This window comes from Fundulus heteroclitus, chromosome 12 (assembly GCF_011125445.2).
Source record: "Fundulus heteroclitus isolate FHET01 chromosome 12, MU-UCD_Fhet_4.1, whole genome shotgun sequence".
Taxonomy (NCBI): domain Eukaryota; kingdom Metazoa; phylum Chordata; class Actinopteri; order Cyprinodontiformes; family Fundulidae; genus Fundulus; species Fundulus heteroclitus.
The window spans coordinates 24185077-24211172 of record NC_046372.1 but is presented as its reverse complement, the minus strand read 5'-3'; the positions used below and the strand labels follow the sequence as shown (position 1 = coordinate 24211172).

At 38.1% G+C, this 26096-nt stretch overlaps 1 protein-coding gene across 1 annotated transcript in view; it reads right to left on the bottom strand.

Moving 5' to 3' along the window:
• The window catches only part of LOC105928158 (protein FAM102A), a 45648-nt gene extending 25921 nt beyond the window's left edge, over positions 1–19727 (bottom strand). Inside the window, exons 1-2 of the mRNA XM_036144332.1 lie at positions 19584–19727; positions 19177–19490 (exon numbers count right to left, since the gene is read on the bottom strand). Of these exons, the coding sequence (XP_036000225.1) occupies positions 19177–19319 (143 nt within the window). The 5' untranslated portion in view covers positions 19320–19490; positions 19584–19727. The remainder of the gene's footprint in view (positions 1–19176; positions 19491–19583) is intronic.
• Positions 19728–26096: the final 6369 nt, after the last annotated feature.

Sequence of the window (26096 nt, the reverse complement as noted above, 5' to 3'; positions counted from 1 at the left end):
CCCGCCGGCCGGCACCGCGGCGGTGGCCAATAGGCCGGAGTGCGCTTGGCTGCGAGGGCCGATCGACGGCGCTTGCGGCTTTAACATCCTTCATATGCGGCCTATCAGCGTACCTCGAGTCGCTGTTGCGCGTTCCATAACAACAATGTTTAAAAACCATGGTTAGGAGACGTCTTAGACTTGGAAAAAGCGGTAGTTTTACCGAGTAAAACCAGGGTAACTACAGCGAAAGAGTTATTAGTGCAGTGGAATGTTACTGCTTCATGTCATACATCACACGTCAATAGTGACTTGACTCGGATGAGTAGTGGACTCGACTCGGATTTTTTTTTAATGACTCGGACTTGAACACTGGTGACTCGAACCTGGACTCGGACTCGAGGCATAGTGACTTGACTACAACACTGGTGAGTGGATACATTACTGAAGAAAGTAGGGCTGAACAATTAATCGCATTTTCAATATAATCGCAATTTTAAAAAAGTCTGCAATTTTTGGCTATGTAACAATTAGGGAATTAGACGCGTCCATTAGGTATTGGTAAAATGTTTAAAGTGGGTTTGCTTCACATGGAAGGGAAGACAGTTGCAGCAGTGAGATAATCTAATTTTATTGCTTGTTTTAGAGTTTATATAATCATACATAGCATTAAGTACAGGTCAATCAGTTTAATACATAGACTTGCTTGTTGGTTGGACTTTATGTTCAACAAGGATTGATGTCCAGATCAACTAAAAGCTGTTCTCTTGAATAATATTCTGATTAATAGAAACATTAAAAGTTCTTGTTTTAATGTTAAACAAATAATCCTTGTTTACAAACGTCTTTATTTAGCGGCCATTTTTGTTGCTTGTGGTTAATGCAGAGAAAAGTCAAAATTGCAATTTTGGTTGAAATATATCGTAGGCAGAACGCAATTATTTTCTGCTTAGAGTTTAGATGCTGTGGGTCTTTTAGCAACTAATCTACACAGCGAGGAAACAAAATTGATTTGTTGTTTGTATATGTTTAAAAAGACATGATAAATTAAACTGGGGAAAAAAAAAAAAAAAAATCACATTAAGTCGCAATATAAAAAAAAAAAAAAAAAAAAAAAATCGCAATTAGATTATTTTCCAAAATCGTTCAGCCCTAGAAGAAAGTGGCAGGACGAGTAAAACTTGGGTTAATTCTGATTTTCAATATGGCAGTGATTTTTTATATATATATATATTAGGGCTGGGCATCGATTAAAATATTTAATCGCGATTAATCGCCCTGATTAATCGCGATTAATCGCGATTAATCGCATTGTATTTACAAACTCCAAGAATGAATTCAAAAGTAGGGTAAAGAGCACTTTTATTTTAATGTTCAGCTGCCATATGAACAAAAGTGTTGTAACATTTGTAGCACTTATTTTATACTGGATATTTTCAACCCATCTATTGAATTTAGTGCACTAGTTGATCTTTTCTTCATAAGAGAACAGCAGCACTGCAGCCAAAATATGGCCTTTTTTGACCTGCTGTATATTAGCCAGTCCCTAAGCTTGATGTATCATGAAACTGTTGACCTTTTGGGTTTTGTGGTTTTTATTTTATTATTACAATTAAATAATAATAATAATAATAATAATAATAATAATAATAATAATAATAATAATAATAATAACAACAATAATAATGTTATGTTCAGTGTTTTTTCGCTAATCCACCTCTTATATATTTCAATCCTTATGTAATTTTGTCTGTGTTGTGTGCACCTGCCTGTTGCTTTAATCCTATAAATTTCCCCGTCGTGGGATAAAAAAAGGATTAGCTAATGTTATCTTATCTTAAATTTACTTTTTAATATATGTGGGTCTGTCGGGGCAATGAGAGAAGTTTCGTCTCCTCTCTCCGTTTCTGGGGCTCGACGTTTTCATGTTTTTTCACGTGCTTAGATAAATTTGTTGTGTTTCCACTGAAATGAACCGGCTTTTTACAAAACATACAGCTTGATTTCATTTACGGTATTAAAATAAAGCCAAACGGTGCTACTTCCTCTGGTCGTGTTTTTTCGCTGCTGCGGTCTCTCTCAGCTGTTTGTGTATTAAGTTTGTGTGAAGCTGAGTGGGCGGGCCAGGCTGAGCCTGCGTGCTGATTGGCTGGCGCCGCTGAGCCATGTACGAGAGGGGAGGGGTAGCGGGAGAGTGCTGCCGTGACAACGCGCTGCAGTCAGCGTGCGTGCTGACTGACACTGACTGAAAGCATGTGAGCAACATGCGTTAATGCGCGATAAAATAAATATCGCCGTTAATAGGGTAATGAATTAACGCGAAATTAACGCGTTAACTTGCCCAGCCCTAATATATATATATATATATATATATATATATATATATATATATATATATATATATATATATATATATATATATATATATATATATATATATATATATATATATATATATATATATAAGAATATGAATATTGATAAATTACTAAAGGTCGAACTGGATCGTCTGTAGCTGCCCTTCAGTCCGTCCTGTTCATTACACCCGGACCACTAAATTATCCATTTTCAGACAGAATAACCGGACAAAATAAACATTTTCACCATTTATTGATATTCCCGCATGATGAATAACGGGGAAACAATCTTCAGCTTTTCCATTTTATCAGAAGCTACATCAAGGCTCCGTTTCATCCAAAGCAGAAACACAAACATTAACAATCGCTTTCCCTGGAAACCCCCAGCATGGAGGAAGTTGGTTCTGATTACCTGCTCAGGCACCGGCCGGGCCCGGTCCAGAACAACCGCCTCGCCTTCCCTCAAGTCTCATCACAACGCGGGCGGCTGGAAAAGTCTGATGAAAACAGGAAACAGCTGCTGAAGGAGCGGATCGTCCCGGTCGGTTCCTGACCAACTCTGGCTCCCTTTCTGGGATTCTTCCTGTCTTTCATTCCGCGTCCAGTTCCTCGTCTCTGAGGGACTAAACCCGATTACAACTGGAGACTTTGGTGAAAAAGTGCCACTTTCTTCCCAGTTTAACCGTGGAAAGGACAAAAGCCCTCCAGGGATGGCTTCCTGCTGTCGTTTCCACTGATTCGCTTAAGCCAACGCCCACTTTGACATTCGGACTCACTTTGTGTCAAACCTCCATGACTAAAACGGACAGAAAGTTAATCCACTGAGGTTCCCTCACACGTAATCTCTAAAATAATCTGAGAATACGCCAATACGCTTTTATCCGTACAGACTGAATTTCCTTAACGCAAGATGAAAAATGTGATTCTTTCATAAATACCACTGGTAGGGACTCACTTTGAAGCAAACTCAACGAAAACCACCCCCTCTGTGTTTTACACATATAGAGCTACTGAAAACTTTCCTAAAAAGGTCAACAATAGGCGATCCGGAAGCTGTGCCAACTCCACCCAAAAGCACATCATGAAAGAGCTGCTGGGAAATAAAGACAACCCCGACAAACAAAACCAGAAAACAGGATCCAAAAATGAAACAGTGACATAAGCTGCATTAAAACGTGAAGAATTTAACGGTTAAATTTGAGTTAATTTGCTTTCCAACCACACAGATAACTTGTAGCGTGTGAGTGGGTCACAGCTCGGTATTTAAAGGGACAGCGTTATCAGCCTGGTCATGTGTTTTTATTCACGGGCAGCAGTCAAGCATCAGAACAACTACAACATGTTGTGAACGTCCCAAACTAATACTTTATGTAAAGAACTTTTGATTTATAGGTAGTTTTTAGTCTTTGCTGCGCTAATGAGGACTACGGCAGTCCTGTGTAGGCCGTTTAGTGTCTTTATTGCAACATTTAGCGACTGTCTTTTAAAAAGCGGTGAGCAACAAGTCTATCGACATTTTCTGTGATAATGGTGACAATACGTTTAAAGCACCAATCGATCTAGAGTCACTGGCAGCAGCGAGGGATTTCCCAATTCCCTCAGCGTCGTCTCACAGGCACGCCACAGCTGCTGCTCTTAACACGTTACCACCTTAATCATGCATGCAAAGGTGATCCCGCCCTGATTACAAAGCGGGAAATAAATATGACGTAAATATAGTATTTATAGTAGTCTATTTTGTCTCTGAAACTGTTGTGCTAAAATAATTCCCAAAATTTGATTCACACACAGCTTCAATCACTTATTCACCTCGCTCACTTAGTGTGCCTCTGATGTAGTTTTGTTTTGTTTTCTGTAGTTTGGATTCAGGCAATCATTGAATAAAAGGACATTTGTTTTTCAAAACACATTTACCGTTTTTTTAATACTTTAAGTCACACTTTTTTTCATTGTTTGGCCGATCCTGTGATTTAATAGTCAGGTGCGATTATATATAAAATTTAAAATGGTAATTCATATTAACCAGCATGAACCAAGGACTAAGCATTACTGTCTGTAGCCACAAGAGGGTCCCCTAGCCTTGTGAAAACTATCCCGCTTCTGTACTACTTAAAAACTAATTGAAACATTAACTTATAAACAACAATGACTAAACATGTTTGTTGTTTCACTGTTTCAGTCTGCATTCACACAGTAGAGCGTTGTGTAGTGCAGCTCTAAGGAACCAGACCAAGACAGAACCTGTTACTGGGCCGTCTGTGAAGCTAATAGCAGTTAGCGCTAGCTTACATCTCTGTTGTTTTACAACTTTTCTGATGAACGTGAGCTTTATGTTGCTCTGAAACATCCGTGTCGTACTGTTAGCTTAGCACGTAGCAGCGTTACGCTCACGGTCTAATTTAGGCGTAATTAACAAATGCGCTGGATAAAACCGCTGGTTGGAGTTGCTAATTTACTCCAATCATCCTCCCAGGTATTTTCCATGTTATTCAGCTGGTTGTGGATACAGCTGTGTGATTTAATAAATTGGTTTACCAGATTAAATGTCAGATTAAATGTCAGTGTCTTTGATTGTGTGAAATAAATGTGTATAGTCTGCTGCAACATACTTTTTATCCTCTTTATGACACATTTTTTGACTGATGCGACTTATAGTCTGAAAAATACAGTAATCAGAGTTTTCATCACTTTTTAGTCTTGGCAAAAGCTCTACTACAGCCGGGGTCCCAAATATATGAACAAATATGCATATTAGTTGTTGACGATGACCCCCCCCCTCACAAAATAAAATTAAAAAAAATCCTAGAGGAAACCATGGTTTAGTGATAAATGTTGAATTCAGGAAGATTTAAAAGCTACGTTTAGAAAAAAAAGGTTTGAAATGTAAACGCTGAATGAGTGACGGAAATAAAGACGCTGCTGCAGCAGAGCCAGATTTCTGCCAGAGTTAGATGGAGACCATCTGCCTTCAGAGCTGCACAGAATGAAAACACATTTTCCACCAGGGAATGTGGCCGTTTGGATGCCGCGGACTGACTCCTGCGTTGATAGGGGGCTGATATCTCCATTCTTTAAATACACTTCATGTGGGATAAAATTCCTCTCAGCATTGGGAACCTTAGGGTCAAATCTTTACATTTTGCCTGTTTTCGTCTGTTGGTCTCTGCTGTACAGTCCGTTATTCTTAATGGATTGTTATAATTTTTAGCTCTGTGTCTGCAGACTTTCATTCCGTTTAAACCAGACATTTGCCACAGAGGGACAGTAAAGAATATTTCTCTCCTTTGTAAACAACGAGCTTTAACCTGGACCTGAAGCAGCCTGGAAGAGGCAGCTTCTACCAACGCTAAAGCTCTCGTTCTCAGCAGCTTTCCTGTTTCATCGTTGATAGGGAAGAATTTCTGCCTCAGCATGGGGGAGTTAACATCTCAGGGTGTTCTTTAACGTCAAGCCAGCGATTTGTTTGTAGTAATTTGCTTGTTCTGGTCTGTCATAACGAAGAGGGAGGAAAGCTGAAGCTCTTGGCTTATTGCTCCAATAACATTACAACATCCCCCTACGGTCATAAGATTTGGAAACAACACCAGATTAGATACAAGCAGCTGAAACAAACCTCCCCCGAACGGTGGGCCCTGCCTCAGATAATGTCGACTTTATTGATCTCACAACGGAGAAATTCATCCGCTACGGCCGCTCCTGGTAACAAGAGGTGCAAATAGGTGAGAAATGTAGAATAAATAAACTTCCTAAAGTAAGATGTATCAGGATTTCGATCGTCAGGCTCCTTGGAGGTTTTTAAAATCCTCTCTAAAAACATATTTCTTTTCCCTGGCTTTTAATTAAGTCTAGGTGGACATTTGTCAAATTATATTTTAACATTTTATTTAAATTGAAACATTTATCCTATTATATTTTATCTGCTTTCAATTTTTCTTTTTGCATTGTGTTTATGTATTTTAGCATTCAGTTTTTATCTTTTATCTGTACAGCACTTTGGTCAACCCCGGTTGTTTTAAATGTGCTTTATAAATAAAGTTTGAGTTGAGTTGAGGATTTCTGCTATGTGTAACTGATTGTGAAATAAAAGCAGCGAAACCTTCAGAAAAAAGTGGTTTGTTTTAAATAGATGTTAAAACAATGTAAAGCATGTGGAATATACATCCTAGATTATGTATAGCCTATATTGCTTATTTATACTAACCATAATCAGAGTCTGAAATTAATTGAAATATAATGAAAGGTTAAAATTGACCTTATTTTGAAAAACCAACACCGCCTGCTCCTTCCTGTCTGCTCTCAGGAGGGAAGGGAAACTAGAGACTACATCCATCTTTGTTGCTGCATTTTACTTCTTTCTTTCAAAAAATAGTCTATTTTGTCTCTAAAACTGCTGCACTACAATAATTCCTTGAATTTGATTCACACACAGCTTCAACCACTTATTCACCTCGTTCACTTTGTGTGCCTCTGATGTCTTTTTGGTACATCTTGTTTTATGTAACGTGGATTCAGCCAATGGATTAAAAATCATAAATCATTTTGTAAGGGTCATTTGTAGCTCAAAACACTTTTAATCACTATTTTTAATCACTTTTGTGCCTTGGCAATAGCCAAAAGGTCCCAAATGTATAAACAAATATGCAAATTAGATGATGACTTTATCTACTTAGTGGAGGTAATGTGCTAAAGTTACAATGGTTGTAGGTATTTGGAAATAGAGTTATTGCATGAATTATAATAAAGAACAATTGGACAGTCTGACAGCGGTGAGGACGAAGGACCTACGGAGGCGTTTCTTCTAGGGCTGGGCGATATGGATTAAAAAATAAATCTCCGATTTTATCATACCAAATCCGATTAATCGATTTTTTTCCTCCTTTTTGTTTCATGAAAAGAAATTAAAGAAATAATTTTAAAACCTTGCTTTTTATGTCAATCATTTTGTCAGGGAGTTGACGTGAATTCAAAGTGCAACTAAAAACAAGCTGTGAAACATGCTTGTAAAACAAGATGGCAGCCGTGCCATTATAAACAATGAAAATATAACAAAACATTTGCTGCTAGTGGTATTACACATTGAGCTAAAAACAGGCTTCACTGCACTTGTGAACTTCAAACTAAGTAAAAAAAAAGGAAATAAGTAAATGAAGTACCTCGTATTATGGTAAAAAAAAGTTTCCACTTAACAATATTTTGACAATACATTTGCCTAAACATATATTCAGCATCACATGCTGTTCTCTTCATGGAAACCCAATGAGTGTATTGGCAAAATAAAATCCAGATTTTCCAAAAATGAAATCTTAAACAATTGTAAATTTGAATTAATCGATTAAATCGATTTATCGCCCAGCTCTAGCTCCTTCCTGCCCTGACTTGTCTCAGTCGGCCACTGAAGGAGCCGCTGAGCTCCTCTACAGTGGGGTGGGTGGGAGGTGTGGTCCATGATGGACATGAGCTTTGCTAACGACCTCCTCTCCCCCACCACCTCCTCAGGGACCAGTGGGCCACCCAGGACAGACCTGGCCCTCCTATCCATCTTGATCAGTCACTTCCTGTCTCCCTCTGTGCTGCCTGGGGCTCAGCAGACGACAGCGTAGAGGACAGCGGAGGCTCCCCCAGAGTCCTGAGCAAAGGTCTGCAGACCCAGCAGGACCTCAGTCTCCTCAGAGGGTGGAGGCGACTTCCTGTACAGGGAGGTCGGTGTTATGGGGCCAATCTAGTGAACTAAACCAGTACGAACTGAGATAGAGATAGCTCCACTAGAAGAATACAGCTTCTGGACTGGGAGGGACTTCAGATTTGGAGAGATGGATGGAAGTGTTGGCTAATTTATTACTATGTTTCATGACTAATTGTTACAAATATACAGAAGGGCTTCGGGATTAGAACAAAACTTCAGAAGTGATCGATCAAAAAGGAGCAGGTTTTCAAAAAGTGGGTCGGTGAGCTAAACTCAGGAATCAGGATTTTATGCATTACTCCTTTATGTAGCCGGACAGGAGAGAAACCGTCGGCAGGTTCAGAGGTACGCTGCAAAAAACAGAACTAAAATTAAGTCAATTTTTTTTTAACTTAGTGTCTTTGTCCTTGATTTGAGCAGGTAAATAAGAGGAGCTGCCAATGGAATGAGTATTTGACCCCTAAAATAAGATAATTAGATATACTGCACTTGAAATAAGATGACAGAGATGAGCTGTTCTTATTTTAAGTGCAGAAATGTTATTCCATTGGCAAATCATCTTATTTACCTGCTTAAATCAAGGACAAATACACTCAGTTTAAGAAAATTAGTTTTTGCAGTGTAGTTCTGCTTGGCAGCTGTATTTTGCACTGCAAAAACAGAACTAAAAATAAGCAAAAGTTTCTTGAAATTAGTGCATTTGTCCTTGATTTGAGGAGGTAAATAAGATTATCTGCCAATGGAATGAGTAGTTTGACCTCTAAAATAAGATAATTAAATATCCTGCAGTTGAAACAAGATGATGGAGAGGAGTTGTTCCTATTTTAAGTGCAAAAATCTTATTCCACTGGCAAATCCTCTTATTTACCTGCTTAAATCAAGGATAAATGCACTAATTTAAAAAAAAATGTGTGTTATTTTTAGTTCCGTTTTTTGCAGTGTGAACATAGTTAACATAAATGAGCTTTTAAACATTCAGATATTATGCAGCAGACGCTACATTTGATATTTTCCCCTCAGTAAATGATCTCTGGTGATTTCTTTTTGCCTTCACTTCTTATTTCCCTCATTATTACTCAGACCGAGTCCTGTGATCCTTGGAGCTCAGGAAACGACAGGAGTGATAAAAAGCACCCAGAAGGAGCCCGGTGGGATAATCTGGAGCGTTTTCCTGCAGCAGCAGCAGCAGCAGCAGCAGCAGCAGCAGCTGTGTTATGTGGAGTGAGTGACACTGATGGCTGATATCAGAGCAGCCAAACAAACTTCCCCTGAGAACCAGCGGGTCACATTCACAACATGTGACTGTGTGCGCTGCCATCCAGACTCGCAGCCAACCGGGACACGAGGAGCGCCTTCATGCCGCCGCCGCTGCCGACCCACGGCCAGAACAAGGCCCGGCGTACAAAGGCCACGTCTGTGACATAAGCCCCGGCCTGCGTACGAAGCAGCGTGAGCCTCCCCGTGCCGTCGCCTTCTCCTCTGAGAGCGCCTTGTTTTCAGAAGCAGAGATGATGATAGCGGCGGCGGGAGGGAGATCAGAGGCGTTACATAACCGCCACATCACCGTTTGGCAGGGAGGGGGAAAACGTGGAAAACGTGACGCTGTGCAAGGATCCGACCAAACCGCTTCATGTGGTAAATGTTGAAGCGCCGTTCTGTAAGACGTCTCATCAGACGGGTTTTACTCCCTGACAGATTTGGAGCACATGAGCTGAATATCTGAATATCTGACACTTGATTCTCACACCTTCCCTTTAGACCAGGGCTCTGCAGCCTGTGGCTCTCTGGACCTTCCACAGCGGCTCTTAATTTTGGCTAGAAATTAGATTTTTATTAAAAGGTATTTAAATGTAATGATAAATGCAGGTTTCAGCAGTTTTTTCTTGGAATAATGCTATAAGAACTCATTTGTTCTGCTTTCCATTAAAGCAATAAACGGCATCAAACAGTAAATAGTGGAATAGGCAATGGTATCCAAAATTATAAACTAAACTGACACGCTTCTGTTATGTATTCATTATGTCTTAACAGTTTTTTTAAACATGGGTTTTTATGCTTTTTTTTTTTATTGTGAATGTAATGTAACTTTCTTTATGTATTTATTTATTTTCTTAAAATGGAAATTCTATAGTAGTGTTTTTATGTGTGAATGAAGTGTGACATATTTTGGACTATGTAGCAGCCAGAGTCTGTATCCAAGACAAATTTCCCTTTGGACAATAAAGTTCATCATCGTATAATTGCTTTTAGTTCTCACAACAGAATGATGCTAAAATTGCCGGTAATATTTAATTTTAAAAATCTAAAATTTTTTATAATATTGGAAACTATGATTTTCTTTTTTTTAACATTATCCACAAATATCAACATCCCGTCCTCAAAATAGACATAAAAGGGCGTTTCTTTCATATTTCCTACAGTAGATCTTTATCAAAAATTAGAACTTGTCTTTTTTCAAAAAGCCAGGCAACATTTGCGGCTCTGAACGAGTTTAATTCAACTGGAATGTGGAAAAAATAGCTTTTTATACTTTAAAGTTTGCAGGCCCTTGATCTAGGGCAAGATAATGATAACGATGTAAAAAAAAAAATCAGTTTCCAACATAATGAAAAAAATATTGGTTTAAAATTAAATATTACTGGCACTTTTACGATTCTTCTGTTATGAAAACTAAAAGCAATTAATCCAAGAAAAAAAAACTGATAAAACCTGCATTTATTATCATTATTATATTTAAATACATAAAAATATAATTTGTAGCCAAAGTTATTAAGAGCCGCTGTGGAAGGTCCAAAGAGCCACAGACTGCAGAGCCCTAGTCTATAAATCAGCGGCTTTATCGCGATACAATGTTATATCGACTCGTCTGGATGACGATATTTGCTGATATCACAAAGTCTGTTACAATTTCTGATCAATGCGATCGATATAATGCGATATCTGTCCATCTAACACTATTATTTACATTGATATCAACTCATGAAAAACAAAATGATTTGACCATTTTATTTCTAAGCAAAAACAACATTCTTCTAATTTTCAAATAATAATAATTAAAAAAAATAAAATCACCTGTTCTCTTTAGTCTCATGCCTTGTGAATTTCAAAACAAACGTGCATCTTAAAAATGACGATATGATCGACATTTTCATTTTACACTAATGCAATTGGCCCATTAATAATTTAAGCGATACATCGGTGTGGATCAATGTATTGTTACACCCTTAGCCTCCCTTGGTTTAATGTTCTAATTTTACTAAAACCAAAGAGAAAAAACACGTGTTGAAAATCAGCATTTCTATAAAACAATGGTTCTAAAACTGGAAAGAGATTTTTTTTATCTCGACTCTGGTACTATGTAAAAAAAAACAACTTTGCTTTCTTTTGTATTCCAACAGCTCTTCAGATTTTCAGACCGCCTATAAAAACTTTTCTTTGGGTGATTATTATTTATTTTCAGTGCCACCCTACAACCAATTCATGCATAAAAAAAACTAAATACAAAGTGCTGCATTAACTCTAGCCACGCTAACATGAATTGATCTCATCGACTCGGGCAAGATGCGAGTTTATTGTTAAGAGCAGATGTGAAACGATGCAGTTTTCACCCCAGATGGAGCAGTTCTCTGGTCCTAGCAACGATAAAAGTTGATCCACTTCACAACAATTCCTCTCTGCTCTTATCAAACATATCAAATTATCTCTTTCGAGATTTTTCCTGTTTATACTCTGAGTAAGGTCTGTGTCATCAATTAAAATGACGAGGTTAAGATGGTGGGGTTGTTGAAATGCAAACAGAAGCTATAAATAGACAAAACTAACCTTATTACACTTGGAGACGGCGCCATGCTGTGAATCTGCCGTTTCTGCTCTTCAGCTTTACCTTCATCAGGCTCAAACGTGATACAAAAGCTCAGAGCGGCTTTTTTCATGTCCTTCTTACCAATAACTCGACTCGGAGTCCATAAAAGAAATCTCACACTGCAAAAAGGGAACTAAAAGTAAGTAAAAGTTTCTTGAAATTAGTGTATTTTTCCTTTTTTGAGCAGGTAAATAAGACTATTTGCCAATGGAATAAGATTTTTGCACTTAAATTATCTAATAATTTCTAATTATCATATTTTAAGGGTTAAAAATACTCGTTCCATTGGCAAAAAGTCTTATTTAGCTGCTCAAATCAACAAAAATATACTAATTTCAAGAAGATTTTACCTGCTTCATGTTCCCTTTTTGCAGTGCAGCTGAGCTAGCTCGCTGTCATCACAGTTAACCTGCTAGAAGTGATACTGGTGCCAGTTTGCAGCAACAATAAATGTTTATAAAAGAAAAGTCTTTGAATACTATTTTTTATTTATTTATTGCACAGGATAAAAAACTATAAAGCTGGGTTACTGAATGAGTGTTTAAGAACATCTGCAGCCTGGTAAGTTTGAACTCTTTGCCTCAGAGTTTAATAAAACAGCACTAGGACTGGTAGAGGAGACTTTTAGTAGAAGGCTGTTTTATTATTTAGGTTCCTCAGCAGCGTAGCAACATTTCTTTGCTTTGTCTCATCGAGTTAAAACTGAAACGGATCAAACTGCTGCTTGTTTTTACCCTAAAACACGTGAATCGCTTTGGATCGTGACACAAAGATGAATCATATGTTCAATGAATTTCTTTTCAGCTATTTATTCTAAATGAATCGGGTCATTGTTAGCAGACCATAGCATCCACAAACCAGACGTACAACCCTAGAAGCCACATGGTCGGGGGTATCCCACCCAAAACCAAGGCTGGTGCCAGACACAGTTCTGAACTGGTTATAATGAAAAAAATATAATTAATAACAGTAATTAACGGTTAAGGTTCCACAGCCAGAGAACCAGCTCAGTACCATCTGTATTATATCACTAGAAATGTCTGTTCTGTCGTACTTTTGGGTTCTGTGAAGGATCGGCTCATTTTATCGTCTTTGCAAACAGATTTTTTAGGGTCACCGCCTCCTATTTATTGTTCCTGAATGTTTTGTAGACATTTCGGATCTTTAAACAGCATTCATCAGCAGTTAAACTTAAACTGTAAACATTACCCTAATGTTTTAACCAAACTTCTGGTTAAAGTGGTTCTTTCCTCTGGTCCAGTTCAGCTGGTTCTGATTTATGGTGCCACAGTCGACGCTGTCGACGCTACAACTAACCGGTACCAAGCAACCACCGGTCAGTTTTTTGCTCAGTGGGGCGAGTTTGTTGAAAAAGCCACAAGAATCAACATATGTACAAATGTCTACAGTTAAAGCTATGGAAAATAAACTGTTTAACAGAGAAAATAGGATTTTAACAGCAACAATAACTACAACAAAAGCAGCAATACTTTGGAGTTCAAAAAAGTAAAAAATAAATAAAACTGAACTTTTATTCTGAATATTCAGAATAAAATAGTTTTATTTTTTAACCTTTTTTGGACTGATCGTGACCTGGATGACTGAGAATCTTCACCAACACAATATTCTGGAGCTAAAGCCACTGCTATTCTAAGGGTCAAGTTCAGAAAACTCAATAAACTATAATCCAACACTGCAAAAAGGGAACTATAAGTAATTAAAGTTTTCTTGAAATTAGTGTATTTGTCCTTGATTTGAGCAGGTAAATCAGATTATCTGCCAATGGAATGAGTACTAAAATAAGATAATCAGATAAACTGCAGTTGGAATCAGATGATGGAGATGTGTTGTTCCTGTTTTAAGTTATTTAAACTTTCCTGCTCAAATCAAGGACAAATTCACTCATTTAAAAAAAATTTGATTCTTTTAGTTTCCTTTTTGGAGTGAACTGGGTTCATTTTGCGCCGTAACCATCATCATCCCACGGTGGTTAAGAAGCTAAAGATCTCAAACATGATGAGAGAAGAGACGCCACCATGCGGTTCAACATGATTAAAATTAATCTTAACATGAAAAAAATTAAATAAACAAATGATAAAAGCCGACGGTTGTATGGCTGAAACATGGGCTGACTACAGAAGTCGGTGAGATGATCTGTGATAAGTCCGAGAAGCTTCATCCTGGCTGATAAAACGGTAAGAACTAGGAATAATTTTACTACGACAAATCCGATTACTCGCTTTTTTTCCCCTCTCCCCTTCATTCTGTAAAAACAAACAGAAAAAATGCTTAAAAACTTGCTTTTCCCCCTGCAATCATCTTGCCTGAAAGTTGACCTAAATTCAGAGCGTAACCAAATACCAGCTGGTTAACTCAAAACAAGATGGCGGCTCTGCCTTTGTAAACAGTGGAAAATAAACTGTTTGCTCTTTTTACATAATGAGGCAGTTTGAGTCTACACTTGGCTTGTGTAACGGAAACTTATAAAAATAACTAAATAAAGTGTCTCGTCTTATGGTTAGAAAAAAAATCTTCTTTAGAGCATTTCAACAATATATATTCAACATTTGATGCTTTTGCCAAAATATTTTCCCCTCTCACACTGCAAAAACAGATCTAAAAATAAGTAAAATGTTCTTAAAGTAAGTGTATTTGTCCTTGATTTGAGCAGGTAAATAAGATTATTTGCCAATGGAATAAATCTTTTGACCCCTAATATAAGATAATTAGACATTCTGCACTTGAAACAAGATGATGGAGATGAGTTGTTTCTATTTTAAGGTCAAAAATCTTGTTCCATTGGCAAATCATCTTATTTACCTGCTCAAATCAAGGACAAATACACATATTTTAAGAACATTTTACTTATTTTAAAGTTCTGTTTTTGCAGTGCAGGACTGATTTGGAGCAAAGTTACATGGAGGCCCAAAAAAATAAAATCTCAATTTTCTCAAAAGTTACATCTTCATAAATGATAAATTCTAATTAACTGATAAGTTGATTTATCGCCCAGCCTTAGTTAGAACACAGGAAGATCTGTTCAGAGCAAACCTGGTAGAGAAGACGAGGAAATTAAAACCCGCCGACAGCATCACCAGAACCAGGTGAGGATAAGTCCTGGTTCTGTGCTTCAGAGCGGCTTTAAAAAGAAAGCAGAACCAGCTAGAACTAAAGGTTTTGGGGCCCGTTTAGACTAATCACCCAGACTTACTATAGATAAATCATCTTTTCTATTTCTAAGCCCGGGACGGTGCCGGAGCTTCATTTGGAGTCGGGTTGCAAACATTAAACCGTTTCCGACACACCCAGCGGGTCCGTTTATCTGAGAACAGACGCAGAACGAACATCTTCCAAAGCAACACTTTCAAAGCTGCAGATGTTGGGATCTAATTGGAGGAAAATCTGGAGCCAAGGAGATAAAAACCTTCCCAGCCGAGTTCATCTCAGACCTTAGAGGCTGGCTTTGAGTGTGTCTGGAGGTTCACGAGTCTCCGGCGCAGGCAGGCAGAGCGCCGGCTTAACGGGACAACACCCTGCCATTAAACGTGACTCAAATGTTCTCCGTTCTGCCGCCTGAGCTGCAGAAACAAACAGAACTCAAACGTTTCAAGCCAGACTATCCTGCAGCGACTGACGTTTTTAGGTGGAGTTCTTGGATGAAACTTTTCTCCCACTTATTGGCGCCCCGATGAATGTGTGTTTAAAGCCTTTAAATAAGTTCATCTTTTATCCCACAGAAAACCTAATTTATATTTAATCAGTGTGGAAACATGTAGGCATCCCTAGTCATTCTTCTAAAGCATTTTATCTACACATGTTTTACGTTTTGAAGTTGATCGAAGGGTCTAGAAAATGTGTAATTAGGAAACCATGAGGTTTTCCTGGGGGAAAGTCATGATTTAATTTAGTCACCCTTCAAAATAGGAAAAACCAGAGAACATGGCTCTGAGGTGATACAGATGCTGGTTCATCTCCAGAAGTCAGCAAAGGGCCACAGAAAAAGCGACTTGTGTAAACGTAGATATTCAATCAGAGCAACTATTAACAACTGGAGCGGTGATTAACGAGGCTGAATGTTAAAATATCACCATGAAATGAGCAGAGATCTAAGGAGATAAAAATAATAAATAAAATCTATTTTCCAATTCTGAATCGATTATATTAATTCCTAAACATCGATTCCTATAACCATAGACCGATTTTTTTTAAAAGCCATTTTCTACTGTTAAGTTAAATGTGTGAGCCAGCATTAACTACCATTACTTTATTAATTTGCTGTTGAGTGTTAATCTTAGATTTTAGAGATTCTTGGACAACTTTGTCATTTTGTTTGTACAGAGTGCACACAGAACGAAATTTCGTTGCATACAGCTTACGACGAGTAAGCTGCAATCCACCTGGGATTGCAGGTGGAATAAGGCAACAGTACTAGTATCAATATGTTGCATAACTACACAGTTATGCAACTCGGGTAACAGCTAAAAAAAATTTAAACTAGCAAACTTGATCAAAAAGTTTTCTTTATGACCAAGTTTGTTGGATGATTTGATTGAATTTGACTCTGGAAAGAGCCTTGAAATGACGTGTGTTGTGAATTGGTGCAGTATAAATAAAAATTAAACTGAATCAATTCAATTTGAGATTGGATCGTAAAGAATCGACTCTAAATCTTCGAATCGAATGGATTCTTGAAATCTGAATCGATGACCGGCCCTAATATTAACGCCACCAGCTGCCATCAGAGGTGACACCCCTGGGTCACGATGAGACGCAGTGAAAGCTAAACATTTGTCTAAATGTTTTAGACCAAACAAATGGAAATATCAGGCAAAGAAAACACAAAATGAAGATGTTAAACAGAATCCAAACCTACATGGCGCCGTTTAAAAAAAGTAACTGCCCCCATCCATGATAACTGGTTGGGTCACACTCTGCACCAACAACTGCAATCAACCATCAACAACAACTAGTGACTCTGGCCCACTCTGCCCTGCAGGATTGTTGTAATTCAGCCACGCTAGAGGGTTTGAAGCATGAACCACCTTTTCATTAAACCACAGCATCCTAACCACATTCAGCTCAGGACTTTAACTAGGCCACTCTGAAGTCGTCTTATTAGTTTACTAAAGCCATGCAGAGGTGGACTTGCTGGTGTGCTTTAGGCCAGCTGCAGAAACCGCTTCAGCTAGAGGTAGAATCAATTAAATCAATTAATTCCAATAAAAAAATTTTTTAAGATTACATTTTTGTATAATCTTAGTTTGCCACTGCCCTCATTGCCCTCCTCATTTGCATAATGAGGCAAAAAATGCACACAGAAATTCAAAAGGACAGGCATAAATAAACAAATAAATAGAGTTGGAAGAAATAAATAATAAAATACACAAAAATATTAAAATATAGACAGAAATAAATACATTTTAATGGTAAATGGCTTTAACTAGTCCAACATCCCCAAATCACAGTCAGTCATTCACACCCTGACGGTGGTGAGCCATGTTAGCAGCCACAGCTGCCCTGGGGCGGACTGACAGAAGCTGCCACAGAGGTGAAGTGTTTTGCCCAAGGACACAACAACTGAGACAGTCTGAGCGGGGAATTGAACCGGCAACCTATCAATTGCAGGATGAACTCCCTAACTCATGCGGCAAATTCGTCCCATATTTAAAAGCTAAGTAATTAGTAAAGTTGACAATTATAATGAAAAATACATAAATAAATGAGGTGATTACTAAAAAGAGGAATAAATAAATAAGCTAATTAAAAGAGATATTTACATGTATGTCTCATTGTATAATACAACTGCTGCCTACATTTATTTATTTGGTGTATGTTTGTGTATTTATTTTATGCGTGTATATTTACTGAGCAGGTATTTATTTCTTTATATACTTATATAATCTCTATATTTGTTTTTGAATATGTCAGAGTAAGTCCTCCATAGAAGTGAAGCCCGTTCTCAGCTCACAGTGTAAAACCACCAGCAGCAAACATTTAGCCACATCTTCATTGTTTACAACGGCAGGGCGGCCATCTTGTTTCACAGCTTGGATTTAGTTGCACTTGATTTAGTTTTATGCTTAACATAAAAGCAGGTTTTAAAAATAATTTCTTGGATTTCTTTTTGTGAAACAAAAAAGGAGGGAAAAATTGATTAACTGCATTTGGTATAATAAAACCAGAGACTTTATTTTTAATCCATATTGCCCAGCCCTAGCTAGACGTCACAAACGGAAGGACTCTACCGCCGCCACCATATTATAATGGCATCTTAATCTGTTTTTCTCTTGGTCTGATGTTTAAATTAGTTTGAAGCGACAAACATAAAAGAAAAGAAGGTGGCAAAAACTTTTCCTCCCCCCTGTATTCTGTTGCAAAGACTTCAAGCAGCCGTGGTGTGAAACAAACGGAGAATAAAAATCACTTCATGCCCGCTACGGCAGACAGTCTGTAATTCAGGGATTGTTTTTCTTGTTTGTGTGTGTGGTAACCTGAATTATATAAAACACCAAGGTTTCAGGAGAAAAACTAATATTTTTATTCTAACGAGAGATAACGCAATAAGATTGATCCATTTTAAAATGCATTTTGAACCACAGTTATATTAAGAAAAAATATATATTTCTCTTCTGAATCAAACTACACAGTAAAATAAAATTCCCTCAGGAAAAATGTCATATTATTAGAAAAGGAGCTTAAACTCTCCTCATTTCTGGTGGGAAACAGCATCTGGCAGCGGCCGGACTTTGACTAGACCAGTCGTGGATTCAATGACTTCAGATTGACTCGTTTACTTTAGAAAAGACTTGACTGGACTTCGACTGGAATACTAATGACTTGGACTTGAGCATCTTTACTTAAAATGACTTGACGCTCTCATTAAAGTCCAGATTTTATTTACCAGGCGCCAGTAAAACTAAAATCTATATTGCTCAGTTCAATATCCTTTCAGGGACAGCTCATTATGACTCGTTAATGGCCTACAATAGACCCATTCCTAGCTTTTTATTTTATTTCTATTTTCAATTTTTTGCATAAAGAGAAATAACTAAGTAATTTATAAATTGCTCCGTGTGAGGTGAGCACAGGGGCATCATATTAGGAACAGTTTAATTAACAAAAGCAACAAAATAAAGCAGAATGGCTCAGACATTTGGATAAAAACCTGCAACAGTGAGTATAAAAACCACCATGAACCTGTTTAAACCAGCTCTGAAGACCAGAAAACGACTTTTAAACTCATTTTATGCGTTCTGTGGGAGTTTTCTTGTGTTTATCTTTGTTGTTTTTTTTACCTGGTAGAAGTAGCCACGAAGTCTCCGTCCAGCAGCCGCAGCTTGCAGAACAGAACCCCGTTAACGAAAGGCACGGCGGTCAGCTCCTCCAGGGTCAGCTGGGTCTGAAACTTGAATTTCTTCTTTTTCACGAAGAACGCCATGATTTCACCGTAGAAACTCACTTAAAAAAAAAACAACCGGCCAAACGAACCGCTGGTTTAAAAAAAAAAAAAAACAGAGGCGAAGCTAAAACGAACCGTCGACACTTTAAGGGGATTTTTCGGCCGAACTTCGCTGCTTCTTCTCATCCAGACGTGACTCGGCGCTGAAATCTGGGAAACACATAAAATTTAAACGGTTAAGAACCGCAACGGGCGCGGAGAAAACGCTGAAAATGGCGCTTGAGGAGGACCGAAGAAGCTCACCTGGATTCATGTCGACCTCTCTGAAACCCACCAGCTGCGGTTCGGCAACGTTAACGTGTCGAAAAAAGACGACTCGCTCCGCTTTTCTCTGCGGCGAAAACTTTGCCGTTATCCGTGGACTACGTCAAGCTAACGCTGGGCGCTATCCGATTTCCGGTTATGACCTTTCAGAATAAAGGCTCACATTCTAAATGTACGTAAACAACTGTCAGCTCTGCTGAGTAAAAGGGCCTTAAAGTAAAGGGCCTTTCAGACAGGAAGCGATTTGCGCTGCGCTGGCCGCGGGGTTCAGCGCAGCGCATTTGCGGTTTCTATGGCAACGCGTACATTCGTCACGGCGCGCCGCGCTCGCCGCGCTCAAAGTTCAACTATGTTGTTCAGACGTCTCTGTCTCAACACAACATTCAATAATCCCCTGAAATTTTGCTTCCTTCATCCATGAATGATTAGTTGTTGGGCGTCTTAAAAAACAGACAAAAATGATTAGTACTGTGAAAATTAGTGTGAAAACCAGCTCAAGTATAAAAGAAAAAAAAACATTTATCAAGACCACTTTAAAAGATTACAGTCTGGGTGCTTGGATTAAATATAAAGAAAGAGATGTTTCTAAGGAGTATTACCGGTACATAAACTTTTCCTCCTTTTGTAGTTTTGTCTTTATAGTCTTTCCTTTTCCTTAACCTATTTTTTTTTTTATCCTGAATGTTTCTTCATATGAAAGCTGATGAAGGACCTGATGAGCAGAGGGCAGCATTGAGCTAAATGTCTGCTCAAATTCTCAGTTATCCGGGTCAGCGCAACAGCCATTGAGCTAAAAAGTCTAAGTGGAACTCTGAATCTTTCTTTTAAATCCCATCAAATCAGTTTATTGTAATTTTTGTGCAAGTATATAACAAAACAGGACAGCGTTTCTTTGTGATGTTCAAGAGGTAATGCCCTGTAATGGGAGAAAAAAAAAAAGATAAACAAAGACAAAACAGCTCAAAACATAAAGTAAGCGGAACAATATCTTTGCATCAGTTTACCGGTGTAGCTGTGTAGCAGTCTGGACATTCTGCTCTTGATCAGACCAAAAATAATAATTAATGGAGAAGATGTGAGGCGTCTTTAGATGACGTTCAGAGAGATTTAACATAAAATTGGCTTCACCTCACTTACGTTCCAGATATCCAAAATAGATTTTTGACTAGACATAATAGTTAATTAAAATATATGTATCGATATTTTGATTGGGCAAATTACCAATTCCAGATATCTCTAATTGCATTTTTACAAATAGTCTAAATAACGTCAGATGCACCATTAGTTTGTATGGGGGCTCCAATTTAAGATATCTTCAATACATTACTTACTATCTGAAAGATATATTTCAGATATCAACAATTAAATTTATGGCTAGCCATAAGATACATTTGAGATATCTCAGTTTATGATCTGACTAGTCATAACTCCAATTAAGGATATCTCAAATTACCTTGTTATTCAAGATATTTTGAATGTATCTTAAGATATCTTAAAGTAAAATTTGACTAGTGCAAATTGAATGGCAGATATCTTGAAAGCAAATAATGACTAGGCAAAACTATGTTTTAAATATCTAGAATTGTATTTTTGTCTAGTCAAAATTACTTTCAAGATATCTCATATCTAGATATCTAGAGAATTTTTTTTTTTAGATATCTAGAATTATCATCCTGACCAGTCTAAACATGCCTTTTATGTGGCATTTTTGGTGGAAAGTTTCATCTTTAGTGGCGTTTGCTATTCAGGGGTGAGCAAAATCCAGTATGTTCAGCGCTAATTCTCATGTTTTTAACGCTATTTTTAGTGCTGCAGCTCGTGCTCGACACGCATTAAGAAACACGGATGATTTATTGTCTGCAACCAGAAGACATCTTCAACATCTAGTGCAACAAAGTCGAGGCAAGTGACTGCTGTCTGCCAATCAGGTGACGTCATTTGAGACTTCTCAAAAGGCATTTCCATCCATCCATTCTCCTATACTCGTTTATCTCTAATGGGGTCCTGAGGGTTGCTGGTTCCTATCTACAGCATTCAATGGGTGAGGGGCAGGGTTCACCCTGGACAGGTCACCAGTCTGTCACAGGGCAACACAGAGACAGACAACCATTCACACACACACACTCACACCTAAGGAGAATTTAGAACCCAATTAACCTAACAGTCATGTTTTTGGACTGTGGGAGGAAGCCGGAGTACCCGGAGAGAACCCACGCATGCACAGGGAGAACATGCAAGCTCCATGCAGAAAGACCCAGAGCAGGGGTAGGACTTAAACCTGGACCTTCAGCCCTACTGTTATGGAAATATATAATCTTTTTTTGTGTTACACCTGTATTTTTAATCCATAAAGAGTTACCTTGTCGGGGAGTCTACCGAGGGGGAAGATCGTTGCAATTACATTCTTTTAAGCTCTGCTGAGACGCCATGCACAGAGAAGCAGAGTTTTATGGGGAACAGATACGGGGTGAAAGCTGGTTTATGGTTCTTCATTTGATCTGGGTTGACCCCTGAAAGGACATGTGGGTGATGAATCAGCCTTACTTCATGAAGACCCATGGGAGAACAGTCTCCTTTATGTTTCGGAGCAGATAGAACCTGGAGCCTCAATGTCTGGCCCCCCAAACTCATCAGGAGGGGCTCTGCAGACAAAGGGCTTACAGGACGATGCCGTGACATGTCGGGTAATGTAGGTGTTTTTGTCTCCCTTGGAGTTCCAATGGTAATAAATATGCATATTTTAAATGTTTGTCTCTGATAATTAGTCTCTTCCTTTGTTACCAAATCTCCGAACCGGGTGAGTCGGGCCTTCAGTGAATGAGATAAGAAGAAGTAACATGCCGAGCTCGATACTACCCACTGCGCCACTGTGCAGCCCAAGGGCATTATGATTGTGATTGAAGATATCTTGAATCGTTCTTCTTACTCGTCAGAATACAAAATGCAGACATCTCAAAGTATCATTCAGGATAGTCAAAATGTAGTTTTTACTAGTCAAAACGTGTTTTCTAAAGTGTATTTACGGATAGTCAGAAGAAGATGATTTTTATGTTAAATGCTGCACGGATGCTTGTTTAAGTTTTCCTCAGAAAGTGCAGTGGGCCGGTTTCGTGACTGCAGTGGCGTTCTTCAGCCAGAAGAGGTCACCAGAGACGCACCAAACTTCCTGTCTTCCAGTCTCTACTGTGCAGTTGGCAATCATGAGAGGGTGTGCTCATTATTTCTCCATGGCTTTTAACTCAGTTTGAGAAGTTCTTTTTTATCTATTTCTATTAGTTTTATATTTCTGTATTTTATTTGTGTTTATTGGTGTACAGCACGTTGGTCAGCGGTGTTGTTTTTAAAGTGCTTTATAAGATAAGATAAGAGATAAGATGGGCTTTATTGATCTCACAATGGAGAAATTCACTTGCTACACCGGTTCATACAAGATGTGCAGAGGTGCAGAGTAGGAAAGGTGCATTCAGTTATATACAGTGAATCTTCATATATACAATGGATCAAAAAGGATACAAAAAAATACAAAAAGAAATAGGAATGGGCATATGATGTCTTATTTACATACATAGTGATCTATATGCATATAAACATATATACATACTTTTATTATATATATATATATATATATATATATATATATATATATATATATATATATATATATATATATATATATATTTACCTATACGCCTACATACATACATACGTACCTACACGTATATATGTGCATATACATTCGTGTATACATTTGTACATACATACATACATACATACATACATGTGTACTGACATATGTTCAGGTGTTGATAGCAGCAGAAGTCACTACATCAGGATTATTGCACGGGTTGTGGCCCAGTGTATTAATTAGATTATTGCACATTAATTAGATAACAAAAGTTTTGTTGCGTTGCTCCTTCAACCTGGAATCATCCTCAGCAGGAACTGAATCTACCAGATCTAACGTCTGTTGGTGGTTTTATTACTCGTTTAAAGAATCTTTCAACAATGTCAGAAAGCTCCTAAATAATTGTTACTTTTATTTGTTATTTTTAACATTGTGTGACACTGTATTACTCTTCTATTGTTGTTCTGTATGAGTTTTTAAATATGTGCCAACAGGTCTCTCGTGTCTCAGTGAAACTACCTGTATATAGAAAAATACTTAACAATTCCAGTATTCATGAGTTTTTGCTTATTTTAAGACTTATAAAAGAACAACACTCTTATTATTATTTTTGAATGATACAGTGGAATACATTTGGGGTTTGTGTGAAAAAGATTTCCGTCACATCTGGTCTTCAAGTTCTTTCATTGTAGCAAAGCTATTTAGTGTCCCAGTCAAAGTCCGGACTTAAATAAGGTCGGTGGCGCAACCTTCAGCAAAGCAATTCTGCTTAACGGATCGGTTCAAAGTTCTCATTGCCAGTTATCACAAAAGCTTGACTGTAGTTGTTGTGATCAAAGGTGTAAAAAATACTTATTGGGTTTGAAATCATCATTTTACTGGCTCTTGTTTACTAAGGTAAACTCAGGAATCTTTGTCTGATAGTAAAACATTATCAGAAACATGTAAGTGTGCCAAAAAAAAATCAACAACAGAAGAAATGTTTAAGGGGATTAACACTTTTTTTTTTTACAATGCTGTAATCATTCAGTTGAATCATAGAGATAGGTCCAGTTTCCAGAACAACAACGATCAACATTTAAAATTACAGTTATGGATTATTTGAAAGATTTACGTATTTCTAAATTAAATCTGAATACGATTACTCATAGAAAAGTGACTCATTCGTGTTTTCAGACTACACTTTTATAAAAAGTGCCATTAAACCTAATGGCAGACCAGGGTTAGGGTCAGATCCTTGTCACATTTCGGTGCTGATTTCTAGATTTCATTATGACCCAGATTGTGAGATAACCGGGTGAACGTTTCCTGATGAGCGTCTATCCAAACAGCAACCACTAGGCATCCATAAAAGTGTTTTTCCCAGGAAGTGTGGCACACTGAGGTCCCGCTGTGAGCGATGACGCCTCTCCGCCTCACCTCTGGCCTGTTTTACTCCTGTTAGATGCGGTTTGTTTGTCTGATCCTGCAGGTTAAAGTGCTCCTGAATCCTGTTTGTCGCACACAGTCCAGCCGCTGTCCCCATTCTGCCCTCTGAGGTTTGACGCAGAAAGACAGATGTTTGTCTTCATGCAGGGATTTAACTGCAGTGTTGATGAACTTTACAACCTGCAACCTGCTTAACTTATACTCTGTTCTCTAGTAATATGCATTCAGTGTTGACTCTACCACAGTTGTTTTTTACAATAAAGAGCCACAAAAACACTTTTATAGTGCTAAAATCAAAGGATTTGGCTGTTTAAATCTGGTTTACTTTGACTGCTGACTATCAAGTTTTGTAATGCAGTATGTGAACAGTTTATAACAAGTTCATTTTACTTTATAAAGAAGCAAAATAAAGTTGAAAGACAGAAAATCTCTGAAATAATGCTTTTATTGCAGATTAAGAAGAAATTGTGACGCCCCCACAACAGGTTTGAAGACATTATTTGAGGTTTCAGGGAAATCTCAAGAATCTGAGAAGCTTTTCTTTCCTTAAACTTGTTTAATATTTTTACATAGAGAAAAGTCCTTGGTGTTTAGCTGCTTTGCTGCTGGGACAGAATAAAGAAGAGCTTGTCAGATCTAACGCTGCAGCCAACCTCAGTTAACATGACCATGAAAGGTAAAACCTTCAGGCAAACACGAGCTGCCCGTCACGTCACGCCACTCACTGTGGATTCAGCTGAGCTCTTGGAAATATGACCCAGAAGATTCAAACTTCTTGGTGAGAAGCTTTAGAATCAGTTCAATTCAACAACCAATCAACACGCAGGAAACCTTAGAGCGAGTGACAGCGTAACCTGACAGGTGAGTTAGCATCTTTTAGCCGGTGTTTATGTGCCTCCCCCGTTTTAATGCTGCTCTGGGCAGCTGCCCATGTAGGACAAACCGTCATCAAACCGCCGCTGATTCAGACTGTTTGCAGTTAGAAAGTCCTTGGGTTTAACCCGTTTAAGAAAGGTTAAAATGGTTTCTGGTTCTAATGATCCTTATTGCCGGTGCTCCACGGCTGATGATTCTCTCTCGTTTATGTGTCCAGTAACAGGAAGTCTGGCGTCGTCCGTCTTTTCTTAAGACTTTCTTTCCAAAAATACTTTTCTGATGTTATTCTAAAAACGATCTTGGTCAATGATTTCTTAGTTTCCTGCATACTTTTATAGTTTCAAGTTTACTTCTAAACATTATGACATTTTTGCACAGTGTGCTCCAAATGTTAAAACCATACCCAGGTCCAGGTGTCGATACCCCAGAGGCCTCTGGGATATCCATACCTGGACCTGGGTGTTTCAGGGATAGCTCAATATGGTTTGTTACCCTTCGTTGGTTCTTCTGGGGGTCCTGCGCTCTGAGGGCCTTTTTGAAAATCTGGGGTTAAAAATTTAAAT